This window comes from Poromitra crassiceps, assembly GCF_964638095.1.
Source record: "Poromitra crassiceps genome assembly, chromosome: 1".
Lineage (NCBI taxonomy): Eukaryota > Metazoa > Chordata > Actinopteri > Beryciformes > Melamphaidae > Poromitra > Poromitra crassiceps.
This window is the reverse complement of record NC_139623.1, coordinates 8,151,749-8,174,041: the sequence shown is the minus strand read 5'-3', so window position 1 is coordinate 8,174,041 and position 22,293 is coordinate 8,151,749. Positions and strand designations below refer to the sequence as shown.

The 22,293-nt window shown below is 43.2% G+C and overlaps 1 protein-coding gene across 1 annotated transcript in view; it reads right to left on the bottom strand.

Moving 5' to 3' along the window:
- Positions 1-8,410: 8,410 nt before the first annotated feature.
- Positions 8,411-22,293, bottom strand: part of LOC310773614 (rap guanine nucleotide exchange factor 5-like) — a gene marked incomplete at both ends in the record, with an annotated part of 37,964 nt that continues 24,081 nt past the window's right edge. The window contains 12 exons of the mRNA XM_083633536.1: positions 8,411-8,529; positions 11,480-11,534; positions 11,643-11,707; positions 11,875-11,962; positions 13,222-13,272; positions 13,411-13,501; positions 13,751-13,929; positions 14,096-14,218; positions 14,433-14,530; positions 15,332-15,481; positions 16,757-16,835; positions 17,062-17,092. Coding sequence (XP_083489662.1) covers positions 8,411-8,529; positions 11,480-11,534; positions 11,643-11,707; positions 11,875-11,962; positions 13,222-13,272; positions 13,411-13,501; positions 13,751-13,929; positions 14,096-14,218; positions 14,433-14,530; positions 15,332-15,481; positions 16,757-16,835; positions 17,062-17,092 — 1,129 coding nt within the window. The remainder of the gene's footprint in view (positions 8,530-11,479; positions 11,535-11,642; positions 11,708-11,874; positions 11,963-13,221; positions 13,273-13,410; positions 13,502-13,750; positions 13,930-14,095; positions 14,219-14,432; positions 14,531-15,331; positions 15,482-16,756; positions 16,836-17,061; positions 17,093-22,293) is intronic.

Here is a 22,293-nt window from a genome sequence, read left to right as displayed (position 1 = left end):
GGTATGGAGTGATAGCAAGAGGGACTGAATACTATTCTCAAAAATGCATTGACCACTCCCAACAGGTGGGAATACATTGAACCAAATACTTCAAAGTCAACCTATTGTGTTTCCTGTGTCTGCCAGGTGAAGTCTGTCCTTGATGATATCTTGGAGAAGCTTCCTGAGGAGTATGACATGGCAGATATAATGTCAAAGTCGACAGAGCGCAGCCCCTACATCTTAGTCTGCTTCCAGGAGTGCGAGCGCATGAATGTTCTGCTAGCAGAAATAAGAAAGTCCCTAGAAGAGCTCGAGCTTGGCCTGAAGGTACTGTACAGAAGTCTATTGTGACATGAACTATTAACACAAATGAAAACTGTCCTGTAACTTTGATGACAACTGTCTGTTTGTAGGGAGAGCTCACCATCTCTTCCAACATGGAGACTCTGCAGTCAGCTCTGTTCAACGATTCTGTTCCAGACTCCTGGGCCAGACTGGCTTATCCCTCCAATAAAACACTCGCACAATGGTAACTGCATACAGGTTACTAACAGTCATTCTCATGCAAAACAGGCTCTACGATGCCCTATGATGAACTTTTTTTGTTTTCAAAGAACTGAAATTAAGAACTTTAGTGGTCTAATCTACAATTTTATATCAGTTCTGGATATAGAATAATATTGAATACATGTTGATTGAAAATAATCTTGGCAGTGTTAATTGAAAATCATCTTGGCAACTTGACTCAAACCAGAGACCTTTAATATAGAGACACCGCAACTTGCAGTCACTTCCTGTATCTCTGCCACAAGGTTTTGCCACTGCCACGGCCCCTTAATAGACTGGTCAGCCAATGAAGTTTCATACCATTGACAGACAGCCAATCACAAGCCGAGAACCACCCCCATTTAGGAGACCGGAAGAGTTCCATTTCTTACAATTGGTGGAGCCTGGAGTGGGGTGTCTCTAATATTAAAGGTCTCTTAACTACAGGCCGATTTTGTTAACATTAAAAATTTAACCAAATGTTTCCCAGTTCCAAAAGAACATTGAAAACCGTTTCTCTATCACATTCTGCTTTGGTCCTTGTATGAAATGTTCGGGTGTTTAAATTTGAAAATAATGTCTTCAAACATAAAGGATGATCTGATATAGGGTGATCCTGGCACTACAGGTGGGGCACCCAGATTCTACCAATTGATCTTTCAAGCAATGATGATGACAGTTAATTGAAGATTACTTATTTTGCAGGTTTAGTGATCTGATGTGTAGCTGTCGTGAGCTGGACAGCTGGACTCAGGACCTTGTACTTCCAGCAGTTGTCTGGCTATCAGGACTCTTCAACCCCCAGTCCTTCCTCACTGGTGAGTTCCTACTGACACATGTCCTTCACAGAATCAATGAACCAGACCATTTAGATGTTTTAGCACCAGAAATATTGACATGCAGATTTTTCAGCCGTGCTGCAGAGCATCGCTCGCAAGAATGAGTGGCCATTGGACAAGATGACCCTGACTGTGGATGTAACCAAGAAAACGAAAGAGGACTTTGGCCATCCACCTCGTGAGGGCACCTACATCCATGGACTCTTCATGGAAGGTAAGAAGTAACTATCCCTTAATAAACCTGTAGGAGCCAAAACAGCATTTATGTTGTTTTTTTCTGGGGGTTTTAAGAATACTAATTATAATTTCAACATTTCCCATATTTTCTGTTCTAGTTCTACATTTAGTTGATTGATGTGTGGTGCCAGCTAACAAAGGGAAGTGGTATTTTGGGGGACAATGCAGTCCTGGCTTTAGTTGAGAGCAAACAGTTTTTTAACCATCTCACCATAGTATCATCTCATACATCTATTATCTATTTTCTCTCTTTCACACACACATTTGAACATACACTTGACATTGTTTATTGTGCTGGCATATAACTTTTTGGTAGGATATTTTGAGTTTATTATTTTCAAACAACGAAAATCTAATCCAGGGATACAGTAAATCCTAGTGAATTCGGTTACACTGGAAGTGCCCGAATGTTGTACGAAGCCGTGTCAAACGATTCAATCACATTTTCCTCTGTGACACAAATAAGGAAGATCTACCCACCACTTCTATAGGCTCTGTTCAAACAACCCATGCGGGGTGAATTGGTATATTCCTGGAATCTACGTCCCTACATGAAGAGTGTTGTTGGACTTTAAAGTGTTTGCAACAGCCTTGTGTATCTATAGAGTTAAAATACACATGCGTTCGTGCAAGAGATTTGAAACGTCTGTTAGCTTTGCCAATCAAAGCTCACAGTAGAGCATGTCCTGTATCCTCCTAGGAGCATGCTGGGACACCCAGTGCGGAGTCATTTCCGAGGCTGTTTTGAGGGAGCTGACCCCTGCCATGCCAGTGCTGTATGTCAGAGCTGCACCCACCGAGCAGCTGGAGCTCAACAACACCTACAAGTGCCCAGTGTACCGCACCAAGCTGCGGGGCCCCACCTACGTCTGGAGCCTCCACCTCAGAACCAAGCAGCCTCCTGCCAAGTGGATTCTAGCTGGAGTGGCCTTGCTGCTGTCTGCATGAGACAATATGGGACTGCTTGTTTTGAAACATCTATATACCTTTTCTTCTAAAGGTGTTGAGGTGGCGTGGCATTCCCTCATTGAGACAGTATTTAAATATGCATGGCGAGTGCATATGCCAAGTTAAATCAATTAATTTAGCTTGTAGTCATATTTTGTGATTATTGCTAATAGTTAAATCAATATAATGTTCATTTCTATATTTCATACTAAATCTTTTATGTGCTCAGTAAGACAGAAATAATTTTACAGTGAATATTTTTTTAATCCACCCCATTACTTTTATTGTATCACATCGAGTTAATACTGGACAATATACTATGATCATGTGTGTGTGTTTAAATGTAGAGATACTATAGAAGTGGAGATGTGGAGGACCTTTAGCTGCTGGTGAACCTGTTGTGTCTGTGTCCAACAGTGTTGAACCTCTCCCTTGAGATGGGTTAGTCTGGTCATGATTTGTTGGGAGCTTATGTCTCCATTTTAGACCATGTAATTCTGGATAGGGAGCATATTTTATTGGAAGGTCAAGATTAAAAAAGCTCTCTGGCTGCCCTCTGCTAACTGAATGATACACAATGCCGTCTGGAGGGGTCCGGGACACAATTCCCAGGAGATGATGTGCATGGTCGCTATTGACTTTTAAATGAGGTGCATTTGACATTGACCTTTTGTACGGCGGAGGCAGAATACTAACAGACTAGTGTAATTCATTCGGCCTGGCCTGCTGGAGAAACCTATTCAGGAGTCCTACTGATAGCTTTCTATGAGAAAGCAACACATTAGATTACCCATCCTTTATTTGTCTGCACTCTGTGTTTGGATCTGATTAACTTATTATTGACCAAATAAAACCATACATTTAACGAGTCTTAGGTAACATAGTCATCTTATCTAAAATTGTTCAATTGACTTCATTCAGGTTCATTCTCCACACAGTAGATAATCAGATGAAGTCATGCTAAAGTTTGACTATGATAATATTCCCAAGGTGCAGTGCAAAGCATGATTCATACCCTTTGAGGTCTTCTGTATGTCAAAGCTACAGTAAAATATTGCAGGTGCTCCAGAGTCAAGGTTAAGATCATACAGTAGCCTACTATATTGAGAATAATTTATTTTTAATCTACACAGAGAAACTAAGCTTACTGTACCAAGGTTAAAATTTTATGCAATCATGAAAATTAGCCATATCTACCAATAAATAAAGAGTACTAGGCTACATACATTTATTTTGTTATAAACTGTTCAAACTTTATGGCTAGCAGCCTTTGAACATTGACTATTTTTAACACTTCTAAATAGGCTATCTTCTTCAGTTACAGTAGGAAACTATGCAATCTCGTGCACTACGTGCGCTTAATTTCTAGGGTGGAGACTGGAGACGATGCGCCATGGGCGCATGTTCTACGATTTATGACATCACTGATGATGTCATGTCTATGACATCACTGATGCAGATGTCACGTTTTGTGTCACTTTCGTGACAGACACCGCCCGCCCGTCTACCTAGGCAATTTTATCTATCTACTATAGACCGTTTTAAATTGACAACAATGGACATAAAAGAAAAAAAAAACATTCAAGTGCAGGACTGACCATTCCGTGAAAGCCGTCTGATGTCGTAGGCACTGTGATGTCATAGGCACTGATATTGTGTTTTTTGAAGAGGCAAGTGGGCAATCTGTTCTGTGTGTTCTCTGTTTAAATTTTTGTCCCACTGATGATGTCATAGTGATGTCATAAGAGCAAAATCATCTTATGACATCACTGATGCTGTCATAGGCACTGTGATGTCAGGCACTGATATGTCTATGACATCATCAGTGATGTGAAGTTGAGCTGTGCATGCCAATAGAGCACGGGAGGCCTCGCAGCAGCTGAGCTGCAGGGCCAGCTCAGCGAGCTGCAGGGCAGACGATAGCGAGCCCGTGCAGCAAGCAAGCCTATAGGAATCGAGCGCGTTACTGCCTACTAAGATAGATTAGCAGAGGCAAATCCAAACACAATGAGTTATCTCCATCTCCAGATCTGTAACCTTGACACCATCTGTTATCAAAGTAAAAAATAAGGTGCAATATTATCTGCTAAGCTGAAGAAGTGATGTACATTTTGACGTGTGTGTTTCGTTTTTGATGGCGTGGCCACTAGGGGCCAAGGCGTCTAGAAGGGTCTGTCCGTCTGTCTGTCCCCATGAAAGAAGGAAAGTGACCAGCTCACTGATGGTCAGGTCACTACTAGAGTGATGTCATATTTCAACGATGATGTCATTATTCACTGATGATGTCACAGACAGTGATGAGGTCATAAATCACTGATGTCATACTGTTAGATGGCTCGGCCAGGTCACTACTATGGTGATGTCATATATCACAGATGTCATAAATCACTGATGATGTCACACAGTGATGAGGCCATAAATCACCAATGTCATACTGCTCGACGTGGTGGCCAGGTCACTACTATATTAGTGACCGCAATAAAAGTCCAACACACATTTCACAGTGTGCCCACCACGTGTGACGCTAACGCTTTGTTTCGCAACCTGCACACCTCTTCACTTGCTATATCCATAGCTAAACATTAGAGAAACATGCCATTATTAGACTCTCTTGTTTTTTCATGCAAATCACCACTCTTGTCTTTTCATTTGAAATGAGATTTTCTCTACCGCCATTAGCTGTTGTGTTGTTGGTAATTTCTTCCTGTAGCAAAGTGGTGAGTGCATTGTGAGGGACCAGGCAGATGCAGGATTGATTCTGTGCCTTCCTGTAGATATCTCTTCCTCTCATTAGCACAGCACAGCAGCTAGCCAGTCATTTGGTGACAGGGAAATGATACAGTGCTCGGAGTGTTGGGGAGGAAATGGCAGGGTACAGGACCAGCACAGCAGGGGTCATGCCACAGATAGTCATGTTGAAGGCCAACCGGGACACCTGGTTAAAGTCAGCCAGGGCATCTGGGTCACACCTCTGCCTCAGAGAAGCAAAGAAAAGACTGTTTACTAATGGTTTTGTTATTCTGTGAATTTAATGAGGAATCTTTTGGCAGCGTTTTGCTAATCACCGAGTTTGTGAAGAAGAAGCATGGGCTCTCGTCAGGTGACGCATTGAAAACACAGACCCCAATCTGTGAGACTATTATTTATAGCAGGTCAATTAGAAGAATAGTCAAGTGTAAGATCTCTTCTAGTTCCCTGTAATAGCCTATTATAACAAATGCTAATAAAAGTTGATAGTGGGATTATTGGTGTCAAACTTAGAATTGTATATTCATCATTCATGTTAGATTGTTCTATTTAGACTTTCTTTTTTATTATTATTTACGGAATACAATCTCTGCTGCCTCTAATCTCCTTTCCACACAGTTTTTTAGTAACAGTTCCCTTCTGTAGCCACAGAGAGGCAGTGAAGCCTCACCAGTGACTGGAAAGGTCTGATATTCAGAGGTGGCGAGTAACTAAGTACAAATACTTTGTTACTGTAGCCTACTTAAGTAGGATTTTCAGGTATTTGTACTTTACTTAAAGTATTTTTACAACTTTTTACTTTTACTCTACATTTTAGCACAAATATCTATACTTTCTTTATCAAAAGAGGGTAGTTTTTAAGTTTTAATGCAGGACAGACAAAAACGATGTAACGTCGTTGGTTTCTCTCGTCTTGCACTCTCCCAGCTTTATGTGCACCACTGCACCTTTGTGGAAAAACCATATCACACAAATTATTAGTCAAAGTCTAGTCTTTATACATCTTAAAATATGTTTGGAGGGGATCTTTTGTTTTTACTTCAATAGTCTTCAAATTATATTAATATGATGTGGGGTTCAGTTTTGCACAGAAACAGCCGGTAGAAAGACTTTACTTTTATACTTTATTACATTTCAGAGCCTGTACTTTTTCACTTTTACTTGAGTAAAAGTCAGATAAATGTCAGTCTAAAGACTGGCATTCATCATGATCTTAATAATAGTCATTGTAATCATTAAAAAAAAAACTATTGCACATGAGAATTTAGTGATAAAACAGTAACTTATGATATCATATTGCCTGGATGCCTGTCAAACAATGTCATGGACAGCATAATATGAACAGCATGCAGAATAATTGTTTATGAAGAATATTTTATTACATGCACAGTCGACATTGGTGGTCAATCCACAGGTTGCCATGTCATGCAGACCAGCCAAAATCTCAACATGGCACATACATAAAACAGACTGAGTTATTAAGCTGTAGTGTAGAACAAATAACATAATTCTGAAATAAATAAGTATCCCTATTCAGTCCATCAACATATATAAATTGAATCAATTGTACATTGTTAGAGATCAAATATATTCAAAATAAGACAAAACCTATTTCTAAAGCATGATCTCATCAAGTTCATACAGTAATGGTATTTAAATTCCAACGTGTACAAATAACTTAACATTTAATCTACAATACTGCAAGGCCTGTTTAAAATGACCTAACCTGAGGGCAGAAATGAATATTTTCAGATGACCAAAGTAGAGAATCAATAGTTTTCTCTAACTACAATATAAAATAAGCAAATGGCTTCTATATCTTTTCCTATTTTTCTACACATTTGTAGCCAGAAGGTGCTGTGTACTTGGTTCTGCTATTGCTGTTCATTTAATGCCAAATACAGAGATGTGTAATGGGTCTACTGCTTCAACTAACTGATTGTCCAGAGCTCAAACCAGATAGAGATAATCTCGCCTATGAACCAGATAGAGATCATCTCGCCTATGCTTTTTAGCAATGAGCAATTAGCTTTCATTTGAATGGCATTTTTTATGGTATTTGGCACCAACATGTGAGATTATAGCTCATTCACACACTTGGATACACTCGCCGCAACTTTCACTCACTTGCTCCCAACTGACAAGGATGGAACGACTATAATCAGTTTACACACAGCCAAAGAAATGCATTATACATCCAGCTCATATCTCCTGACTCCTGGTACACCAAAGCATTCAGCATGGTAAAGCCTTATCTACTACGCTGCTCTTTATGGATCAACAATGGAAATATGGTTTAAGCATTCTGAAATGTAAAAATACATAGTGAAAACAATATATGAAAATTATCTATATAACTGTAGATTTAGGAATCACCTTTCGCTATTTTTTTTTTAGAGTCTTCAGTTTAGCAAAACATATATACAGTACACACTGTACTGGTTCAGTAGCTACTGAATGTCCTCAGTCCTGCAAAGTGGATTCTGCGCTAGTGAATGTTTACCACAGAGCAATGAAAAATTTCTGTAAAGGACCATTTAGCTGAAATACTCTTTGGTTATTTATGATGGGATATCCTCCTGCCAAACGCCAGATGTATAAATGCTGCATACACACAAAAAGGTACATACAACTCTAACCTGACATGAAGTTGAATGTGACTATGCACCATGCTTACACACGTTTTATAAGGGATTGGTGAGACGGGCCTAAAAAATAAACTGATGGGAATTATTTAGACTATACAACACACAATAAAGTTATTCTGATTCTGATTGTTCACCTCCTATGGGCTTAATTTATCATTTGTATAGAATGATCTTTCTATAGATAAATTGATAGATGGATAACTAAATGTTTGTATGCAGCTTTTTACTAGTGAATCTATGCAGGGATTTACCGTATACATCTAAACCAGGATCTATTTTCTGCTGCCTCTTGTCTATGGCCAGTGTTTTCCTGATTGACTGGCTCCCTCCTGTGGTTGGACTGGATTGTGCAGCGTCCTTTGAATGCTGACTTGAGTCCTGAGAGATGTATGGGACACTGGTAGAATGTTCCCTTGGGCAATCCGGCCTGACAGAGTGGGAAGTAGTGTAAATGCTTTTTGTCTATGCCCGAGGCTCCAGCCTGTGTGACAGTTCAAACAGAGTCTGCTGATTGTCGATGATATGAAGGTAATCAATGTAGGCTCGCACTTCTGAGCTGCTCTTTTGGGTAATGCCATTTCCTGTAAAAACAGTCATTAACGTTACTGCGTTACTTCAGAAGCTGAGCCAGCAGGACAGATCATTAACTGTTATGCTCTTTGCCGTTACTTCAAAAGCTGAGCTAGCAGGACAGATCATTAACTGTTATGCTCTTTGCCGTTACTTCAGAAGCTGAGCCAGCAGGACAGATCATTAACTGTTACGCTCTTTGCCGTTACTTCAGACGCTGAGCCAGCAGGACAGATCATTAACTGTTATGCTCTTTGCCGTTACTTCAGAAGCTGAGCCAGCAGGACAGATCATTAACTGTTACGCTCTTTGCCGTTACTTCAGAAGCTGAGCCAGCAGGACAGATCATTAACTGTTACGCTCTTTGCTGTTACTTCAGACACTGAGCCAGCAGGACAGATCATTAACTGCTCTTTGCAGTTACTTCAGAAGCTGAGCCAGCAGGACAGGTCATTAACCGTTACTCACGCTCTTTGCCGTTACTTCAGACGCTGAGCCAGCAGGACAGATCATTAACTGTTACGCTCTTTGCCGTTACTTCAGACGCTGAGCCAGCAGGACAGATCATTAACTGTTACGCTCTTTGCCGTTACTTCAGAAGCTGAGCCAGCAGGACAGATCATTAACTGTTACGCTCTTTGCCGTTACTTCAGAAGCTGAGCCAGCAGGACAGATCATTAACTGTTACGCTCTTTGCCGTTACTTCAGAAGCTGAGCCAGCAGGACAGATCATTAACTGTTACGCTCTTTGCTGTTACTTCAGAAGCTGAGCCAGCAGGACAGATCATTAACTGTTACGCTCTTTGCCGTTACTTCAGACGCTGAGCCCGCAGGACAGATCATTAACTGTTACGCTCTTTGCCGTTACTTCAGACGCTGAGCCCGCAGGACAGGTCATTAACCGTTACTCACGCTCTTTTCCGTTACTTCAGACGCTGAGCTAGCAGGACAGGTCATTAACGTTAATGCTCTGTCCTCTTATCTATGAATGTGCACTGTAAGCATTTCCTACGTCCACTTCCCTGTTACTATTTATCTGAAGTAAATTCACTGTATACATGATAGCAGGTAGTATGAACCTGGTTTAAGTTACATGAGGATACGATACTTTGAGAAAACAAAGCCTAATTGATTTTGTCCATATCAGTGGCTATTTGCCTTATGATGAACACAAACTGGACGTCATAGCCTGTAACACTAGCAATCAAATGTTTGGACACACTACATTATTCAAGTAGTATTATGATTTGTCACATTTCAGAATAATAGCAAAGAGCTCAAAATTATTGCAGTGATCAAAAAGTGTAAAGCAAATTAACATTTTTATATTTTAGATTCTAAAATATAAGATCGTTTTAATTTGCTTTACACTTTTTGATCACTGTAATAGTTTCTAATCTAAAATCTTTATGATTTAAAGTAGCCTCTGCCTTGATGGAAATAAATTAATAGATACAGTAGGCATCAACTGCACTATTTATATTTAGATGAAATGTGTCTAAGAAACACATTTCAAGCAATTAAGAACAAGCCGTTAGATCAAAATGGTTTTAAGAGAATGAAAAACATAATATATTCAATCAGATGTCCAAACTTTTGACTGGTAGTTGACCCACTTTATGATTTAGCATGGGCCAACACTGATTACATTTTAACAACATAGGCCAACACTGATTACATGTTACCAACATGGGCCAACACTGATTACATGTTACCAACATGGGCCAACACTGATTACATTTTAACAACATGGGCCAACACTGATTACATGTTACCAACATGGGCCAACACTGATTACATGTTACCAACATGGGTCAACAGTGATTACATGTTACCAACATGGGCCAACACTGATTACATGTTACCAACATGGGCCAACAGTGATTACATGTTAACAACATGGGCCAACACTGATTACATGTTAACAACATGGGCCAACACTGATTACATGTTACCAACATGGGCCAACACTGATTACATGTTACCAACATGTGCCAACACTGATTACATGTTAACAACATGGGCCAACACTGATTACATGTTAACAACATGGGCCAACACTGATTACATGTTAACAACATGGGCCAACACTGATTACATGTTAACAACATGGGCCAACACTGATTACATGTTACCAACATGGGCCAACACTGATTACATGTTACCAACATGGGCCAACACTGATTACATGTTACCAACATGTGCCAACACTGATTACATGTTAACAACATGGGCCAACACTGATTACATGTTAACAACATGGGCCAACACTGATTACATGTTAACAACATGGGCCAACAGTGATTACATGTTAACAACATGGGCCAACACTGATTACATGTTAACAACATGGGCCAACACTGATTACATGTTACCAACATGGGCCAACACTGATTACATGTTACCAACATGTGCCAACACTGATTACATGTTAACAACATTGGCCAACACTGATTACATGTTAACAACATGGGCCAACACTGATTACATGTTAACAACATGGGTCAACACTGATTACATGTTAACAACATGGGCCAACACTGATTACATGTTAACAACATGGGCCAACACTGATGACATGTTAACAACATGGGTCAACACTGATTACATCTTAACAACATGGGTCAACACTGATTACATGTTAACAACATGGGCCAACACTGATGACATGTTAACAACATGGGCCAACACTGATTACATGTTAACAACATGGGCCAACACTGATTACATGTTAACAACATGGGTCAACACTGATTACATGTTAACAACATGGGCCAACACTGATGACATGTTAACAACATGGGCCAACACTGATTACATGTTAACAACATGGGCCAACACTGATTACATGTTAACAACTTGGGCCAACACTGATGACATGTTAACAACAGGCAACAAAAGTTGAATGGAGCTGTTATCTCGTAATGTAACAGAGTAATAATGAAAGACCTAAATACGAACCCAGGTGATCTTTCTGACACTGCCGGATGAGCCGCACCGTGTCTGCTATCATGTGCTGGGAGACAAGATGGACACAAGCGCAATGAAACAGTGACATTTACAGCTCAGCACTTCTCTCTACAGTATGTGCACAATCCTGTGCTAATAAGCTTCATTAACTTACCAGCTTTTCAAAATTAACCAGGTTATCATGAAACGTTTTGTTGCCTTCATGAATGAATGTGATATCTAAAAGAGAGAAACATCTGATCAGTATTCACTCGCAATAATTTGTGGTAAACAGTGTGCCTGTTGAAGGAATGTCAAATCTGCGTCATGGAATAAATATTTCACAGCACGCTCTCTCTCTCTACCTTTAGCTAGACTACAGTGAAGTGACAGAATGCTGCGCACACCTTTAAGCAGCAGAGGAAGAAAGGGGATCTTTGGCGCCTTCATCTTCTTGAAGGAGTCCCTGTAGGCCTTGTGGTTGAGAGAGGGATCCTGTGAAGACAAAAAAAACAAAAAAAACGAGCCTTATCCTCTGGAGGTGAATGTGTGGGCGAGTGCACACATGCTTTGCTGTTTGCATGTGTAGTGTAAATTAGAAATAAATAAGGGACCCACTAGAGGCAATGCAGAGCATTTTATTTATTTATTACAACTCCAGCACCTGATTTTTGGGGAATTACATAGATCAATTTATTTCCCCCATATGTTTTGTATATACCCAGAGAGTAGATGTGGAAGATTATTATAAACCCTAGCAGGGCTATTCAACTAAATTGTTCAGGGGGCCACATTGTCAGAAAACTACGGGGCCGGGGGCCGGACCGTTCCCCGAGCTATAAATCCCATAATCCCATTACTGTATGTACACTTGACACAATGTGCCACCACATTTTCAAAACTTTTATTTCACTACATTGCAAAAGTAGCTTAATTTTCGTTTAAAAGAGCTTAATTTCTGTGCAACAAAAGCTGTGTTAAAGCCCCAAAAGTAAACACATATTTCAAACAAATGTAAGTATTCTACAACACATGTCAGCCATAATTTGGTCAATTCTGACATCTCTTACCTAGCTACACCACAGCATTGTAAACATTTATAGTGCATCAGGAAAGGAAAACAACTGTAAACATTATTTATTGTTTAGAACCTAGCACAGTATTAACTACTGAGTATCTCATGAAAAACTATTAATATTGCATATTTTGTGTTTAGCTACTATACGTCACAGCATTGTAACATTGTAGTGCAGGAAGAAAGGACAATTACTGTAAACATTTTAACCATATTTCTTGTTTAGAACCTAGCTAGCGACATCACACTTCTCCTGAAAAGCCATTTATAATGCATCTTTCTTGATTAGTTACATCACAGCGACATCTCCTGAAAAAAACATTAATATTGCACCTTTCTTGTGGCTACATCACAGCATCTCCTGAAAAACATGTATAGTGCATCTGACTTGTTTAGCTCACTTTAGCTACACATCAGAAAAACAACCATTTGGGTGTAATAAGTAAATTCAGTTTAATTGTTTTTTTGTTTTTGTTTTTAGAACTCATCCGCAGGCCGGTCTGACTTGATTGGCGGGCCGGATTTGGCCCGCGGACCGCCATTTGAATAGCCCTGTGCTAGAGACTATTACAGTGTGTGCAGTAATGCTTTTCATGGTTTTTGTTTGTTTGTTTTTTTATAAAACAGATCTATTGGAGTTATGTGATGTCCTACAGTGGACATGAGAAATTAAACTTACTGTCATTGTCTCCAGTTCTGAAAACAGCCTTTTGAATTTCCCGGGAATTTTCTGCAGGGACAAAAAAACAACAACAGGTTGCATCTGTGCACTAATACTGATAGATGACACAAACAAACATAAACATAAACAACACAAACAAGAAAAATAAATGCTTTTGTTTAAAAAAAGGGGGGGGGGGGTCCTCACCTCCCATGTCTGATTGAGGCGGCTCACAGCTGCAGTGGTCAGGCCCATTATAATGGCAAAGAAACAGTTGAGGTTCCTCTGTGCTTTACAGCTATCACGGAGCAGAAGAGGACATGATTCAGTACAGTATATAGCAGCACAGCAATATATGCAATTTATCAATCTGCCACTAGAGGGGGCAGCATCTCCATCTTCTAAAACTCAGCTAGCATCTCACTAAGAAAACAATGGGCCTGTATCTCTGCAGGGTTGGCCAGCAATGTATAGAATAGTGTGAAAAAGACTTTTATAGGGCGGAGAATCACTTTCAGCAGGAGGTGCGTTCAGGTAGGCTACTCACTGGGCAGCGATCTTGATGAACTTCTTGATGAGTTGGACCCTGTTGCAGAGCATCGGGCACAGCAGCACCTCAGTCATCACCCACAGCTGCACTTCATCGCAGCGCTGCAGCAGCAGCTCCAGCGCGACAGTGTGGCTGCTGCTAGCATGACGGCCGAAGGTGAAATACACAAGCTCTTGCTGTAAAAGAACAAAACATGATGTTCATACTCTAAGTCGAGGACAGCACATAGCACATCATGTCTAATATATGGGTTAGACACTTCATGAACGAGCCATGACAAATGAGGCATTTTAGAGGCAATAACGTCTGCCTAAGCCATATTCATACAGCTGTGGGACGGACCTCGTGTATCGAGTCAAAGATGGTCCAGTCAAAGTTGGTGAGGGCAACAGCCACATCCCATGTGTTCATGCTGAGTATGCGAGCTCCCCTCTGCTGCAGCTCTGAGTTGTCTGTGAATGGGTTCTGAACAGAGGGAATTAAAGAGCATTAAAAGTAGTCCATGACAAGATCAGTGATGCCTATTACAGAATAGAAGTTATTTCATGTGAACCAATTTGAGAAGATAAACATTTTGCATTGAAGATGACGAACAAAAATGAACCAAAAAGCCTGACAGAAGAAATTGTGTCGTTTCACACTATGGACACTCCATGAAGGGACACATTAGTATTCCTACCAGCACGTCACCCAGGTCCTTCCTGCACACGTGCAGCCTCCCCACCGCCCTTAAAGACTCAGAGTACACTCTGTCCTGCGGCTGGAGGAGGAGCCTACCTGCAGAGGAGAAAGGGAAATATCACAAACAGTGCAATGCCATTTAAAGAATCTGTCTGCCAGTGTGTCACAAGCTATCGCTTAGAGAGATAAGACTCCTGGTGCCATGCTGCTACACTCGTGAGTCGTGAGGCAGCCAGTCACTTCACTCACTGATAACAGCCAATCACTTTCCATTGCCAGACCAGCCGCAAATGATTGCTCAGTTCTCCATGTCTGCAGACTGGCTTGTCTTCATGTAGCAGAAATGTTGGGGTCAGGGTTAGGTCAAATCTCATAAGATTACATTCAGGCATTCATGTCTCAGCATATTCTACAATCCAAAATGTGCTCAAATGTAATTGTGCATTCCATTTGTATTGGGAAGTAGGAATTTTCCAGGTCAAAGGTCGGGAACGCCCCTTGTGGGACCTGACCTCAGATTTCCTACCCTGATCTCGGGGGAGCCTCACCAGCCGCAACCTCAAAATCCAAGATGGCAGGTCAGTGCTTCAACAGTAGTGAAAGTTGTAGTAAATACTACTTTATTAGCACTTCTGTCTTATTTGTGTCTCAGACTGTACTGTCTAACTTCTATCTGTGGAAATGTTGCTATGGTGTTTATATGCACAAAATACTGCGTAATGCATTATCAACTGTTATTGCCAACAATGGCTAGCCTGGCTAGAGCTAACCTTGGGTGTGACGTCACTCAACTGGGATATTCCTAGTTCCCAGTGCAAATGGAATGTGGCAAGTATGAGACATTGTGGGAATTGAGTGATGGTTGGAATGTGGTTGGTTGGTTAAGATGATGTTTACCTCCAGGGTAAGTGATGGCCACTAGTACCAGCTCCTCCTGGGGAACATCCATCCTTTCTGCCACTGCCTGCAGCAGCTCCTGGGCCACCACCCCAGCCTGGGCCCTCACACTCAGGTAAGAGTCCATGGTCATGTACACATGACAGAGCACTGGGACCAAGAGAAAATACAACTTCAGCATGGCATCATATACAGTAGAACACACTGCATCTGGCTCTCTAAGTGTAGCGCTGCAATGTCAAACATTTGTAGTGCGCAACTCCTCGCTGGGAATGTGTGGAACTGTGTGAACGTGGAGCAGGACGTCGTTGTAAAAGAGCTAGAGCGATCAGCTGACTTTCCCTGGAGAACGTTTCAAAAGAAATACAGGCAGTTAAGTAGCCCCTCCCATGTATCAATAAGGCAAATGGAAGGGAATGCTTTGTGGCAAAGAAAGGCACATGGAGTTAGAGGTCTTCACAGGTCTACTCGACTCTGAGGACCCGGGACGTGACCTGAGACCCGTACTGGACCGGGTCCACATTTTATTATGGTCACGTGTGTCTGGGTCGGGATGGTCGGCTCCTATTCTATCACCACGGGTCCCGGGTCTGTTTCATTATGTGTAATACGGTTACCCGAGTGGATCCGAGAAGACCTGTGATACAGAAACACATGAAAACATAGCGCGCACGTGAGGCTTGTTGTCACAAACTGCAAGTAGCAAGAACTGCGGTGGATTTGATCGAGCACTCGCTGCTCTGTTATGTTGGCCTGTTGGAGTAATGCTCTGGTTTCGATTACTCATGCCTGCCTCAGTAAAGCCAAAGTTGCGTCTAGCCCATAGACATAAATGATAGTCTAGCCTTGCCTCTGTGACAATTATTATATTGTTTAGAGTTAAGTGACCATGCGCACTCGGAGTCATATTTACTAGCAGAGTGCAAAACCAAACCAAAAACTTATGCATGCCAGGTGCTCCAGGCAAAGTACCGTGACAAGCTAGCTCAAGATTAGCATTGTGAGCTAACGTAAACATGGACATCTCGGTGAAAATTGGCTCGGTTCTGTACGGGTCCGGTATGCTCGTTTCTATACGGGTCCGGGTCCGACATTTGATGGTTCTGAGGGGCCCGGTCTCAGCTTTCTAATAATAGACGGGTCTGGTCCGGGTCTGGGCACAAATATCCCGGGTCCATTAGGGTCCGGGTCCGTCATTCTGGACCCGTGAAGACCTCTACATGGAGCCATGGCCGTATCTACCATTGAGAACACCGAGGTCATGACCTCCGTATTTAGAAAACCCTACATACGGCCCTGCAGGGAGTTGAGGCATTTGTGTTCCTCTGAAGGATTCCTATTGTCCTAAATGTTCCACACAATGTCAACTTTGGAAACAACGTATGATGGGAGGAATGTGAGGAAAGCCATTATTTTACGGCTCACCTTCCTTGGTGTCCCTCTGTGTGCCTCTTGTCTGGAGCCCGCTCTCTTTCACACTCAATTGGTGGAAAAGTGCTTTGCTCTAAAAGAAGGGAAATGCATCAAATTCTTCACACATTCATATTGTTTGAGAACACTGTGCATGAATGTCAAAGTACAGAACAATGTCTTGAGCAGGATATGTGAGGACAATAGCTGTAACACCCAAACGACAGTAGGGTGCCGAAGTACCCAGTCGGGTCCATTCAATAACATTCCATCTGTCTTAGTGCAGTAAAGAGAACACACACAGCCCCCATCTCTCTTACCTTTCTGTGAGGAGAATATTCATCCACCATACTGGAGAAAGGAGAAAGGGGTAGAAGACATACATGAGTAAAGTGCAGCATCAGCTATAGGCCACAGTACAAACAGAAAGTCTGCATAAACTGTATTTTTGTTTTTATTCATTCAGTAATCTGCCCTAGTTTGTGTAAGGTGGCCCAGACGGCTCAAACGAACTGCATATATCCTAAATGCTTTGCAAATTCGAAAAACACATGCCTGTTAACGGAAAACACATTCAAAAACAACAATACGAATGCAAAGTCACAACACTGCAAAAGTCACAACACCAATGTAAAAGTCACAACACCAATGCAAATGTCACAACGGAAGTGAGCAACAACAGAAGTTGACACTGGGCAGGGGAGAAATTGGTGGGGTTTAGGCATGAGGAGTGATGACTGGTTAAGTTTAGGGTAAAATATCAGGGTAACGGCACGTTCACACCATACCTTGAAGCAACGCTCAACCAACGCTGAACCCACAAGTTTCATTTCGGCGTCCTTGTTAACAGGCAAGGCCATTCACACCAGCCGCGCGCGTGCCTTGCTAACGCGATCGTTCAGGATACAGTCCTACGGCATGTTCACACCATACTGTAAGGCGCCGCAGGGCGTGTTTTACTGGAACAACGTCAGCAGCACATTCGACGGCGCTACGTCAGCACGTATAGGCTGCGCAGGCAGGAAGTGCATATAACAGAGCCCCTGGGCTGTTAGCGGTAGCCTGCGGTCTCCGGGTCTCAGCTCAAACGGTGGCGCGAGCCCGTGCTTTACAACAAAGACGTGAGTAGTTATCGTTGCTGTACATGCAATGTTAAGTCGTGCAATTCGTGCAACTCATGTGTGTTTTCAATGTGTACAGTGGGCGCACTTACTGCTGCCACCGAGGACGCCTGGAAGTCTGTTTGATGCGGGGCGAGCTACCGGCGTCGGGTTATAGTTGGCTGGGTGCCTCGAGATGTAAGTAGCTTTGGTTTGTTTGTTTTGTTCATTTTGTTGCGGGTGCACTGTAATGTTGGGTTGTATATTGTGTGCCTTGAAGCTACGTGTGTGTGGCATCCCGAACACACGCGCGCACACACACACACACACATCAATGCAGGAGTATTGTTTGATGTATCTTTATTGTGTTTGTGTATTAGGCTACTGTCAGATCATTGAGGTGACAAGGTTTATCCTGTGGACGTCCCGAGTATTTGCAGAGAGGCAATGCCTGGTACGTTCTGGCCACAGTAGGATTATTTGTAAATACTGTGAGGGGAATGCAATGGTGATATTAATGGAGTCTGTTTTCTTGTGTTTTCTTGTGTGTGCAGGACGACTGCTATGTCACTGTTTTAGAGGACTGTCAATTATTAAACTAGTGTTTTATTGTTGATTTGCCAACTTCACTGAGAATAACCTGTAAAGTAAATAAATTCGATGTGGATGTGAAAGAACCACTACTTGTGTCTTCTTTTATGGGAAACAGCTTTGACCAGTGTTACATTTTGGCGTCACAGAACAGTATAGTTGGCAAGTCAGCTACACTAGAAAAACAGTGACATAGAAAGAAGACGGCAGCCATTTTGAGACCAACGCGGCGGGGAGCGGCCACCTGTCTTCTACTGTCCCAAGATGTCTGTCACGGAGATGGAGGAACAGATTAAAGCCCTCGAGGAGAGGCTGCAGAAGGAAAAAGCTGAAAAAGACACTTTGATCAACCAAAACGAACTGTTGTTGGCAGGTCAGAGCGCGGCAGCGCCGACAGAGAATCCCACACTCGATGAAACAGTTGTTTCACCGCCCTCTCTGAACATTATGTATTTACCTAAAGAAAAGAAGTGTTTGATGTTTTCTGGTAAAAGTGATACTTAACTCTATCCTTTTATGATTGGCTGGATGAGCTGGAGAATTCACTTACCGGTAGTTATAATCGATACAAGGGGAGGGAGAAGGCTGCGTACATTTATGACCATCTTGAGGGGGAAGCACGGCAGGAAATAAAACATTCTGCCAGGGAGATAAGACAGGACCCCGATGAAATGTTACAGGTGTTGAAGGAAACCTATGGCCACCCTTTATCATTGACGAAAGCACAAAAGTTGTTTTTTGACAGGAAACAGAAAGAGGGAGAGAGTTTGAGGGAGTACTGTCATGAGCTGCTGTCACTAGCTATGGGGGTAAGCCGCTGTGAGGGGGGAAAGGGGTTGTATAACAACGAGGCTGTTAAACATCAATTTGCAGAAAACGTTCGGGACCCTCCACTTCGTAGGGAACTAAAAAAGCTGTTAAGACAGGAACCTAACATTTCTTTACCAACCCTCTGTCAGGAAGCCATTTTTCTCGGTGAGGATGATGGTGGCAGAAATAAAATTGCATATACATGCGAGACAGCTGCGGAATGTGGTGGAATCAATGTCGCTAACCAACCTGACCCCATATTGATAGAGTTGAGGGATGCCATAAGGAGACAGGACGGCAAGATGGAGGCCATGGCTAAGGAGCTGTCACAGCTGCAGATGCAGGTGGGAAGGCGCCAGCAGGGCAACAGTCAGCAACCCAGGTATGATTCTACAGGCAGGCCCATTTGTTTTAACTGCCGGGGGGTGGGCCATATAGCAAGGGCCTGTAGAGGGGCACCTGGGTCCTATGCTAATGCTAACTTTAGCAATAGACCACAAGGGCCGTCGGGGGAAGAGGGTACGCTGAACAGAGGACAGCAGGGAAACTTTTCCCCACTACAGTAGGGAGCCAAACTGCAGATGGGGGCCAGCTAGGCTCAGAGGACAGTAAAGGGCAGGATGAGGTGGTGGAAGCTTTAGTGGGCCCCATACCAGTAATAAAGGCTGTTATTGGGGGGTCCAGCTTTTTTGTTTGTGGGACACTGGATCAAATGTTTCTGTAATTACAGAGAGTTTCTTTAAGCAACACCTTGAAGGCATGGGACAAGCTGCTTTACAAGCCTGTGGGTGGCTTAGTCTAAAGGGGGCTAACGGGGTCCCCATGCCTTATGTTGGTTATTTACGACTGGATGTTGAGATTAATGGAACAGTGCACCCGCAATGTGGTATTTTGGTTGTAAAGGACCCCTCGGATCCCGTCACTGAAATGAAAAGACAACAAGTCCCGGGCATAGTGGGCATGAACATAATAAAGAAATGTAAATTGTATGCATCTTTCCCACCTGGTCTTCCTTGCGAACCTCCTCAATCGGGTCCCATTAAGGGTTTTGCAAAAGTTTTATCATCCGCTCCAGTGGTAGTGCCTGCAGGGTCCATTTCTTTTATTCCTGTGTCAGGGCTTCAGCATCAAAATCCTGCCTGTCGGTCAGTGCTAGTGGAGGCACTGGAGATAGACGAAGGGGTGCTTCCAGGTAGTTTGTGGGTTGCTCCAGCATGTGTCAAGATGGAGGGCGGACAGATAATGGTCCCGGTGGTTAATGTTGGTAATATTGACACATGTTTGAGCCCCCACACACGCATTGCACGGTTAACACTGGCCGAGGTAGTGGCTGGGGGTGGGGAGTCAGTCCAGTTTCGGCAGGTAGGGCCACAGGAAGTTGAGGTGACGTCAATATACATGAGGCGGCAGTAGACGTCACATTTTCAAATTCTAACATATTTCCTTTTGAACTCCAGTGCCCCCACTTGACAGAGCAGCAGTTAGTCCAGGTAAGGGACATTTTAAGTCAAAATCAAGATGTTTTTTCTTTCAGTGATGGCGACTTAATAGGCTGTACTAACATCATTGAGCATGAGATTCCGTTATCTGATGACATTCCGGTAAAACAGCGATATCGTAGGCTGCCACCTAGTCAATATGAGGAGGTAAAGGCCCATATTAGGCAGCTTTTACAACAGGGTATCATCAAGGAGAGCTGCAGCCCCTATTCCTCACCCGTGGTCATCGTGAGGAAGAAGGATGGGACGCTGAGACTCTGTGTGGACTATCGCCAGCTGAACATGAAGACGAGGAAGGATGCTTATCCAATACCTAGGATCGAGGAGTCCCTGGATGTCTTAAGCGGGGCCCAGTGGTTTTCTACTCTTGATTTGGCGAGCGGGTACAACCAGGTCTCTGTGGCAGAGAAAGATCGACAAAAGACTGCTTTCTGTACTCCATTTGGCCTGTACGAATTTAATCGCATGCCATTTGGCCTATGCAATGCCCCAGGAACTTTCCAGCGTCTGATGGAGAGGATTCTGGGAGATGAACATTTCCAGTCTCTGCTGCTGTATTTGGACGATGTGGTGGTTTTCTCCTCGTCCTTTGAACAGCATCTGTTTCGCCTCCAGATGGTGCTTGCTCGCTTTCGAGAGAGTGGGTTGAAGGTGAAATGGAGTAAATGTGCACTCTTTCAGCGGGAGGTCTTTTACTTGGGCCATGTCATTTCATCTGAGGGTGTTGCTACAGATCCAGAGAAAGTGCGTGCGGTGGCAGAGTGGCGGCGTCCCGAGAACTCTTCCGAGCTTGAGTCCTTCATGGGCTTTGCGGGCTACTACAGGAGATTCGTAAAGAATTTCTCACGGATCGCAGCCCCTCTGCATGCCCTTCGCTCATTAACTTCCACTAGGACTGGGAGGGGGAGGTCAAAGTCGGGTGGGACCCCTTTCGGGCAGCTCTGGGGCCCTGAGTGTGAGGCTGCTTTTGAAACTTTAAAAGAACTGCTCATTTCTGCCCCAGTGCTAGCATATGCGGACTTCTCAAAGCCCTTCTATCTGGAAGTCGATGCTAGCCATCAGGGCCTGGGGGCGGTGTTGTCCCAGGACAGCGAAAAGGGGAGGCGGCCAATCGCATACGTGAGCCGAGGTCTGCGCCCCTCCGAGCGGAACATGCAGAACTACAGTGCGATGAAGTTGGAGCTGTTGGCACTGAAGTGGGCCGTTACGGATAAGCTTCGTGAATACCTGCTCGGGCACAAGTTCGACATCTTTACGGACAACAACCCTTTGAGTCACTTGGCGACGGCCAAACTGGGAGCGATTGAACAGCGATGGGTTTCGGAGCTGGCCAGGTTTGATTTTGAGCTGCGGTACCGCCCTGGGCGGCAGAATGGCAATGCCGACGGCCTGTCCAGACAATACACCCATGCCAGGGAGCAGCCACAAGACCTAGAGGTGATTCAGACGGTGGAGGAGGTGAGAGCCTCACTGTCCACCGGGGTTGCTCGTGAGCTTCGAGGCGGAGATCATCAAGAACCTCTGCTCGTTGTACAGTATTCGTCAGAGCCGG